The sequence below is a fragment of the Puntigrus tetrazona genome, chromosome 20 (genome assembly GCF_018831695.1).
Source record: "Puntigrus tetrazona isolate hp1 chromosome 20, ASM1883169v1, whole genome shotgun sequence".
Lineage (NCBI taxonomy): Eukaryota > Metazoa > Chordata > Actinopteri > Cypriniformes > Cyprinidae > Puntigrus > Puntigrus tetrazona.
In genome coordinates this window covers 9,972,944-9,983,548 of record NC_056718.1, presented here as the reverse complement: position 1 = coordinate 9,983,548, position 10,605 = coordinate 9,972,944, and the positions used below count along the sequence as shown (strand labels likewise).

Below are 10,605 nucleotides of genomic sequence, written 5' to 3'. Positions count from 1 at the left end.
GAATCAGTGTTTTTCGCATTGGTATGAGCAGCTAATATGAATTATCTTGTTTCTCACTGGTGTTAACATTTGTTGAATACCTCTAGTTTACAACATTTTGCTGATACTACTTACCTCAGTGGTACCTCACGATCTAGACCTGCAACTACGGTGATGGTGCAGTCTTGTTGTTGATAGTGAACATGTTGGAGGAAGGGCTCTCTGGGGTCTGCGAGAGGATCTTGTATCTGAGCATCCACGTTGTATATTTGGTCATCCTTATCCTGAAGAGGTCACTGTCGTACAAATGTACCTAGAGCCAAGCAATGAATATCAGTTTTTCCTTCAGTAATAATCACCTTTGTCACACATAAATGTAAGACAAATTGTGTACCTAGTTTGGTAGCCCTCATCACTGATTCCGTTCAGATCTGGTGTTGAGTGAACTGGGCGGTTATCGTTCATATCGATGACGTTGATGATGATATGGGATGGGGTTCTCATCTGATTCCCATTGATGTCTGGCATGAGCCGTAGCTGCAAATACAAAAGTCAAATGTTTTAAAACATATACATATACAATACAGAACATTTTGACAAGTCTCTTATAATCAAAATGCTGCATAATGTGATCAAAATATTTTTAGCTAATTAGCTAAATATTTTTTGAAAATTACTTACACTAAATGCAGCGGAAGTAACTTTAAATGTAAATGAATAGAAACATCCTGCAAGAAGTTTTAAAATCTGAAGTGCACTGTGTTACTGTCTCTCAAAGTTATTGTCTCTTTCAACGGGGAAGAGTCAACTCTAGACAATTCAATGAATCATTTTGAAAAGAAGCCCAAGCCGCGTCACGTTGGCGTCAACATGAATCATTAGCATGTTGCCCGACAACGTTTTGTCTTTTGCAAATTACTCTGAAAATACAAATAATTTTTGCCACCAGATGCCACTTTTTGGGTAAATAAAAATGGCAGTTTCCCCGAAATAACCGCTGTATACTGAAAGAATCACTAGGCTGAAAAATGCTACTGTTGTCAACTCCCAGACCTTTCATTACCCATAGCTAGGGACATTTGCATTTATTTAAAGAATGTATGAAGTAAATTGCTTTAAGAAATCACATTTGTACTTTTGGAGATCTTACAAGTTTCACAGCATTTTTTTAGGTGTCTTGCAGATATTATTACGAATAAAGTGTAAAACTCTAACTTGCAGTACCCAAACACCATCCCAGCCAGAAAAGAGGCTCTTAAGCACCGCACTCATTTTACCGCGGTTATTCCGCGTTAAGCAGTTGCCGCAGCTGGCTGATTTGCAGTTTGCGTGCTGAGTGCAGTCGTAGGAGTGCTGCATATATGCATGAGCTGACAGAGAAGAAGCCTGATGCTCCACCTTTTGCGGCACCATTGGGAAGCAAATCATTTTCATATTCATGCGCAATCTCTGCATAATTTGAATCTGAATGTAGATTAAGTGGGCCCACTGAAATTGGTTAACAGCCTGTCAGTTCCAGTAGCGAAGTGAAGGTATTGAAACCAGGCAGGAAAAGATTTGCAACTTCGCTTCCAGGGAGATTGAGGATTATTCTTACTTAGGAAAAGCCAAATTTAGGAGGTGCCTAAAGCGAGCACAATGAATGAATGTATGTGTGTGTGTGCATGTGTGTGACTTAGTGTTAGGATAAAGCTCCTCCGAGGATTTAATTTTTGTCTGCTATCCTCTTCGCAGGTACAGTGGATTAAAGGGATGTCAAAGGTCACATTCTCAGACTGGCTGCCATGATGGCAACCTGTTGCACGTAATTTATTGGGAGTTTCAGAGAGTCTCTGTCTACACTGGATGGAATGCATGGATCAAAAAAGACCAAAGTCTGATCTTTAGAAACAATGTGTGTGCTCAAAATGAGTCACTGAAAAATTTGTAACACAATCTATTGCGTACATTCCTTATAAAATAAACTTTAAAATTAAAATAATAAATCGACTTTAAAGTTGATTTGGTATGCGAACACTAATGAGCAAAACAATGAATTTATCAAAAAAACCAATAAAAAACTTCCTAAACTCAATGCAAATCTGCAAAAATACCACTTTCCACTTAAAATAAATGGCACTTTTATACTTTTATCATCAAATTGGAGACTAAAACATGACTTTTTAGTGTTTCCATTAATGCATAGAAAAATTTAGTAATGGATCATGGTTTAAAAATATTTAAAAAAAAATGTACTAAGAAAAATATATTTTTGCCAAGTATAATACATGTCTAACAAGTTTAATGCAGACATGCATTGCATTACATATCTGTATGTTAGCCTGCATAGTAAAACATAGTTTATAGTCATTAGGGGATGTACAGGTATTTTGGACTAAAACCTTTATAAAACCAAATGCAGACAATTTATAAATCTGAAACATGTTAGTATTAATAATTTTGGATGAAATCTCCATTAAGTTTTACAACTCAGCATGTGATCATAAACACACACTTACATGGAAATTTGGGATGTATTCTCTGTCAATGATTTTAGTGACAGACAGGATTCCTGTAATGGGTCGATGATAAACAGACCCGGTGGGATTCTGGTCTGCTCTGGTCAGTCACACTATAGCGCAGTGAATGTTACTCTTGTCATATCTGACTGAATCTGAAGCACAAACAGCATTTTGGGTAAACATTAAGCTGAGTTGCTCTGCGTTAGATAACAACCTGATGAATGGATTGGCTTATTTTATAAATGCGTTTCGTATACACCACATGATGAACCAGATGTTGTTTTGCGTACCTCACTTTCACAAGCTCTTCAGGGTGTTTTCTGGGTTCTCGAGCACGTTGACAGGAGGAATGGCCCAGTCTCTTTTCACAGTTCCCTGCCAATCGCCCGCCAGCAACCCGCCTGCCTCGAGCAGTATCTCTGGCACCTGGTAAGCAAAAAAAAAAAAAAACAGCAAAAAGAACAAACGATTCCATTACAAACACCCATACTTGGTGTACATTAAAGCTTTACACACACACACACACACACACTGCGGCACTTTCAACACATCTGCGGCCTCAAATAATTACAAATTAATTTACCCTCTGTAATGGGGTCATAAAATATCACTGCAGCTCCTTAGTTAAATCCTCAGCAGTAACACCCACATAGTAGATATCAGGCAATGTGTATATCGAGAACTACAATGTTGTTCCATTTCTTTCTCCCTGAGTCTTATTATTCCTGTGCAAAGGCAATGAGAGATATGTAATGATTGTTTGTAACCTGCTCTTAGTGACACAGAACAAAGCCCCTCTGAGTGTTCAAGTTAAAGTTCATTTTCAGCTACCAACTTTGGCCATGAAGTCTAGATTCTTGCTCTGAGAGTACAGAATCTCTGTTTATAGGTGACTCAAGATGGCTGATATCAACAGCATCTCTCTTTCTCCTGAGCATCTCTCTTTCTTCCTCTCGCTGGTGAGCATTTCTAGTAACGACAAACCAGTGGGTGTGTGGTGTTAGTGACTAGGTTGGCGCTCTCGATTTTCTCAGGTGGCAGGCAACTCATTTACCCCTGTGCCTTCTCACAGTACTTTCCATCTCTCCAAACGAACTCACCCGCAGCAAACATCGGCTGAGCTGATGGAAAGGCATCTTCACCTCTGTTCCCTTCTCGTTAACTTTTCACATCTCCATTTCTCTCTCTCATTCCACATTTGCACCTCTCTCACTTTCCTGTTATCTCGAGATGTACACAGCAGACCTGAGCTTTTGATTCGATATATATTAATTAGTTTTTAATTACTCTGAGATGTAATTTTATTTAACGTGTTTGTTTTTCTCTAGCGAGTAACAATGCAAATTCAAAAGAAAAATAAAAAGAAACCATTTATATAGCAATACGACGTATTTTCCTAAATTAATCTATTTCAGGAATCTAACCACTTTAGTATATACAGGCTTATCACATACATTCTAGCCCATAAATTTCTTTTGATATATCCTTAGATTAGTCATTCTGATTACTTGATAAAGGTTTACACCTTATCGAGTCAGCTGTAGCTAAAGATACTTGATTGTAACTAGAAATATTTATATTGTCTATGGACCGGGAGAGATTTAAATTTCTGTTATCTTCCTGGAAAGCATCTTTTCTTTTTTCCAGAACAACTGAATTACCTGATGTTTTCAAGATCGGGAACCCTGGATATAATTTTCATTCACCTGTAAATCAATGCATTGTAAAAAAACAAAAAAAAAAAAACAGCTATATATATCTACACTATTATTAAAAGGTTTTAAACTTTAGAAATCCAGTGTGATTTTTAAATAAATTCTTTTATTCAACAAGAATGCACTCAACTAAACAAAGTGACTGCAAAATGCATCGCTGTTTTTCTTCTTTTCAAAATCTTACAGTCTTTTTCTTTTCGACCAGTAGTGTACATCCATTTTGCATACTAAGATTACAGCAAAATGCAAAAAATGCAGGCTTATGCAGATTTAAATCACGGCAGACTGTCAAGTTTTGAAACACAAATTGATCAAACATGCGTTTTAAGATTCTTTACTTTGGATCACAGGCGCGCAGTTAAATCTCAAAAGACAGGAAAGGGCCGGTTCTGGGAAACTAGTCTAACCGTTCTTTAGGAAATAATGGCTGGATTAAAGCTCATTAAAATCGCGTGATATTCCCAGTGTTGCTTGACCAGACACTGCAGCAAACCTGTCGGGAATGCATCGTGACTAGCCAGCATTAGCCTAAACTCTTCACCCTCTCCTCCTTTTGCCTCCTCGTACATCTCATCCTTAATCGCCGCCTTATCTGCTCCTCTCCCCCTCCGGCTCCTCTCGTCCTCCTTCCTTAGCGGCAGTGTGGCAGGCATGTGTGTATCAGTAATAAAAGTAAATTCTCCTGTCTCTGGGCAGAGGGCAGGCTATGAGTTATGGTTGATGTTCCTGACTGAGGATTCAGATCTCGCTGTCTAATGTATCCTCCTGCCTTAATATCATAGCAGCCGTTAAACGTGGTAGCCCTATCAAAGCGTGTTGGTGTCTGCTAATTTTCCTAATATAGTTTTAATCAGAGCTTTGGCTTTTATCACAGAGGGCCTACGGATGATTAGACATTTGTGACTCACACATTGGCACAATGGCTGTTTATTAGTATGGTGCAGCGTGAGGCTAGTTTAGAAGCGCCATGCGCGTTAGCGTTCTGGCAGTTATAATTAGTGCGGGTCGCGGTCGGCGCCGGCCGCCCTGAAGCTGTTAACGTGCGAGGCGCGCATGACTTCTTACCTGCTTGGGTTGGAGTGGGGTTAGTGTGCCCAGCCATTCCTCTTGAGACTTCCGTCCTTGGCCTTAATCTCCCAGCTCCGCTTCCTGTCGAGCTGCGAGGTCCGCGCGCGAAAACCGTCCGTCGGCCTCTATCCGGAAATCTGCTGGTCGCCGCTCTCAAGCATAAGCGGAACCTCAGCCACAGTCCAAAATCCACTGCAAAGAGAGAGAGAGAGAGAGAGAGAGGTGGACAGGTTCAGGCCTGCTTTTATTTTTAAACTGCAAACATCTTTTTTCACAAAAACAAGCGCACGAAATCACATTCCGCTCCTCCGCGAGATAATGGTTTTACTTGAAAAGTAGGAATGAGGAAGCGAGAGATGGAGAGTATCACTTTGACAAGAGAGAAGAGAGAGAGAGATGGTAGGAAAGGAGAGCAAGTACAACTTCTGAAGCTCTCCTGCATTATTCATGCTGAAGACATCCCTAAGGCCCCAGGTGTGCCGAGGAGCGAGGAGGAACAGGAGGACAGGAGACAAAGAGAGAGGATGAGGAGGGAAAAAGAGAGAAAAGTAGAAAAGCCGAGTTGAGAAATTATCTATGGCTTTGCAACACTGAAGATAGCATTGATAGACAAACAATGAATGTGCTTTGTTATTATACACATGATTAGAGAACACAGACAGACAATTACGCCCAGGGCGAGGCGCGGGGCGCTCTATCAGGGCGCATTTGTTTTGCTGAGGAGCCTTGTAATGACTGGGCTCATTTGTCTGACATTTTCATCACCTCAAGCAGGGCGCCAGCTCTCAAACATCAGCCCAGGTGAATGGTGCGTGATGTCTGGCTGGCGAGTGCGTCACCGCGGTATTATGGCTGCGGTGGACTTCCCACGATTGCCGAAGCAGGCATTCATTTGCATTTCCTCAGCCCCGTCAGGACATGAACTTCATTAATACATAAACCACCTGTAAGCGCTAAAAGATCCTTACATTTTGTCTTCGATGTACACATCGTGAGCCACTGAATATGCATAGACAATTTGCATATCATTTAACAAGTCTAATCATTCAAATATATGAAACCTGTCGCGAGCAGCCGGAATCGAAGTCGTCTGCAGGAGTTAATTGTCTTAACATTATAAGATTTATAAACAAGCGATCATCAAAGGCTCACATTGCAGTAAATTTCCCAAAGTTTTCCAATTAAATTGTCAGTATAATATTTTCTCGAATATAATTTTAAACACCACTAACTTTTCAGCGGAATGCGAAGAGAAGTTGTGATATAATTCAACATACAATAAGATCTTGTAGACTAGATCTTTTAGTGAATCAAAATGCACAGTGAAGTCTGATATTCAAACTGAAACAGACAAATGAATCAGTCGGAAATAAAATACAACAATTTTACAAGTATAATATACTGTGTTTTCTTCATATGTCAGAAAAAAAAGCATCCAAATGAAATGGCATTAAAACTGAATCAAGATTGTTTAAGTTTAAATCAAGTCTCGATAAAGCTCTACAAGCTACTTAATTGTACCTCATTGTGTGCGCATTGCTATCGTGATGCTCAAATGGAAAAGTTAGCTATGTCCTCCTAAACATTTCAATCCTTTTCTACTATCAGTGACAATAAAAATGAATTTTAAGTAATTTTCCATCTGCATAAATTTCCACCTTTCTCTCACCAGAGAGCACAGGCTACACTTCACTCCTGAGATCGTTTCCACTCCTCATAGGTGACTTTCAGCCTATCTGCTTTTCGGTGCGTGTGTGTTTGTGTGTGCGTGTTGTTTTGCAAGTCACGGTTCCTTGCTCTCAACGCCCTTATGCGAGGTACAACGCTGATTTGCCGGTATAGCAGTGAAGCGGGTGCGTGAGTAAATTACCTTCGCTCTTGTTAATCCCACCATTTATTGCTCGGGGACCTCTCAGGGTATTGCTGATGACTAAAATAATCGCTCATATTAATGGACGCAACCAATGGACCTTATTACTGATTATTAGATAAAAAGACCTGCTGAAGGGTGAAGCAATTATTCACGTTTATCTGATTGTTAATATTAGTAATCCGCCGTCCCTTGCGCGTTGCTTAGTAAACCGCCTCCTATGTTGTTTCATTTTGGTTCTTCAGAATTAAGGAGCGCTCCTCTTGGCTAAACAATGGTACCCATCACGGAGTAATGCACGTTTAATGTAGCAGACTGCCCTGATGGCACAAAGCGTCTGCTGGCAGGTGTAAGTAGTGCTTGTAGTATGTGTGTATGTGTCAGTCCTAGCTTGTGAAGTGCACCGAGTTACGTTTTATTAGATGCTGCGCAGTTTCCCCTGCAGCTGCATTTTTCTCAAATGCAGTTTTTCATGAGGACGGGGGGAGGTGTTGTGAGAGGCGCTATATGTCTACTGCGCTGTCCTTCCATTGCAGTGCTGCTCTTCTCACGGATGAAACAGGAAGAGCAGTGTCTTTGAGTCTTTCTTCTCGTCGCAATCTCTTTACAGCGTCCCTGCAAACTCGCTGTCACGCGTAAAGCCACGATACTCATCGCGTCTACTTAAATAAACGCGATTCTGGCCGAAACAGTGAAAAGTGATTTAATTATAATTGATTAATGTAAGACAGAGTTTGCTTAAAATAATTTGTTCATTCATTTACGTCCACAGAGGTAGCTTGCATAACTCAGCCCTCAGCAAATGAGCGCATATGAGTCTTCAAGGCAATAAATTAGTTCGGATAAATAGATTTTATTTTATTCTTGACTGCATTTAATGTGAACTGAATATCCTCAACTGTATCCGCATAAACGTGGTAGATGTTATTTTATTAAGTATTATTGTTGTAAGGCACAACATAAAACATCAATCGCTAACTATAAAGTCTTAGGACAAACAAAGATCTTGATTTATCTGTAATGAACTGATATAATCTAATACTGAGCAATTAAAAGAAAAAACATCCATTTTCACTTCACCTTGACAATGATATGAAAATAATTTGTCAAAGTGCTAAATGCAAACAGGAAGCTTGATATGCGCATGCATGCGTATGGAAACGTCAAGAAAGTGAAGTCGGGCCTGAGCGATGTTTGAGAAGCAGAATAAGAGTCACTTGCCTTCATAATGTCTATTTAAGCATCACCTGAAGATTTTTAAGAGGCCGTTGAGAGGCAGAGAGAATTTAAAGCAATTTTGCTGTTATTACTTACCCATCATGCCGTTTCAACCTGTATGCACCATTATTTCTTCTGAGCACTAAATTTTAAATCTTTGAAGAACCGTTACGTAATTTTTATCCTACACAGCTGTATTTTAACAGAGGCTATCAAAGCTCAAATGAGACAAAAACACAATAAAAAAGTATCAATAATATGACTTGTGCTATATTCCAACTATTCTACAAACAGTAACTTTATACGATAGACAGACCGAAAAGTCGTTATTCAGTCATTTCCTGAAATATAATAGCCAACACAGAGACATAAGATTGCAACACAAGACCTTCAGTGAATAATTGGACTCTGAACATTTTTGGAGTCCTTTTTAGGTTTGAAAACTCTAAACTGAGTGTAGCATGACAAGAGCTGCATACGAAATGTCTATTTGTATTTGATAAGAAAAAAAGTTGAATGTTAAGATTTTCCAAAAGCACAATGAAGACCTGGCCACGAGTACACATTGAAGCTGAAGTGCTGATTTGGTGAGCCAGCAAGTGCGATGTGCTCCGTAAGCAATCTCTTTTTCCCATTAGCATTTGGCATTCAGCACCAACATGCATCTTTACCGCTCAACGTCCTCACTATTCCCTCCCAATGGGACTCTTAGTTCATTTAATACTGACCCGGCTTCAACTGGTACAAGCTTTTAGTAACAGCAAGACATAAATGGGAGTAATGGAAAAATATAGTTTTGTTTAGCACCACCCCCATGAGAGGCGTAAAATAGCTGTCTTAATGTCGTCGTTTGGGGTTTCATAGTCTCAGGACATACTGACCTTCCTGTGAAAAATTCAGATGGATGTAGTACTTGGACCCCACTCCGCACAAACAAAGCTATCTTTTATACTGCTACTATAATTGCCCTTTTCCATGGCTTTTTCTGGTGACTTCCTCTAATGGCCACATCGCTCTGGGCACATCCCTCAGTGGACATAGCAACAGGTTTAACTCGGATGCCTCGCCAAAAATAAACACACACACACACACACAAAAGGCAGACATTCCTGACACACTAAACACAGGCCGAGGAAAAATGCACCAATGAACTAAATCAATTCGAAAACCAAGAGTCGCATTAAACTGTGAGCTTTCAGCTCATAAGGAGATTCATTATCTCTTTTGGAAAACTACTTTATCACATTAGCTCCTATAATGAGCCAATGGCTGTGATTGAATTTGCCAAAATGTTATAATAGTGAGATAACAACTGCTTATGTGTTCCTGTAGTATGAATCATCTGAGTCTTTGAAGTCAAAAATCGACTAACAACATGTCGTATCTACTGCGCCTCACCTTCTTTCCCCTCAAAACAAGCGATTAAAACCTAGGAAGAAAATATGGCGTTCCCTCTTAAAACATCCTCTCGTCTCTTTCCTCATTTGACAGTTATACTTTAGATCAAAGAACATGGTGAATCTCGCTTGATTAGCTCGTCTCAACCTGTTAAATGACTTGATCACATGCAAATGCATGCGCACTCAGATCAAATCACATGTAGAGAGAACAGTGACATTACACGCGTTTTCTGCCTGCGTACCTTTTTCTCCACACACTAATGTAACGTCGAGAGTGTAACAGAAGGCTTTGTTTAATTCATCCACAGGACCTGGTGATTTTGTTTATATAAATGCCACAAACAAAGAATAACATTAAGCGGCTGAGTGTTTTAGCGAATGTTGTTTTTTATTTACTGGCTCCACTATTAAAAACACAACACATTTATTTTTGACTAACATATTGCAATGCGGCATGAAAACAATAGCGTCTATATTGTATGTTACCCGTATTATAGCGCCAATGTATTTTTCTTTCAGATTATATTTTAATAATAAAATCCAATATAAACTATATTACCTAAACCAAAAGGAAACTAAATAATAACACGTCATTTATATTACAATTTAATGTAAACATAGTAAATACAGCATTAAAAGAAATAAAATTCTGAAGAATCTGTCGTAGTTATAATTTTTAAATATATATGACCTGGAAGACTCATAAGTAGCCAACAATACGTTATATAGGTAAAATATATATTGAATAAAATATATTGAAACTAAATTTTAGAATTAGTAATATGTATTGCTATGAACTTATGATTTTCTCAATATTTCAATTTTTGAACCCTCCCAGTTTTCCAGATTTTCAA

At 39.1% G+C, this 10,605-nt stretch overlaps 1 protein-coding gene and 1 pseudogene across 1 annotated transcript in view; one reads left to right on the top strand and one right to left on the bottom strand.

Annotated features, from left to right (window-relative positions):
- LOC122325472 (delta(24)-sterol reductase-like) overlaps positions 1–27 on the top strand; it is a 2,383-nt gene extending 2,356 nt beyond the window's left edge. The window contains exon 4 of the mRNA XM_043220519.1: positions 8–27. Within this exon, the coding sequence (XP_043076454.1) occupies positions 8–27 (20 nt within the window). The remainder of the gene's footprint in view (positions 1–7) is intronic.
- An 83-nt stretch (positions 28–110) lies between these two features.
- Positions 111–4,848, bottom strand: LOC122325471 (annotated as a pseudogene).
- Positions 4,849–10,605: the final 5,757 nt, after the last annotated feature.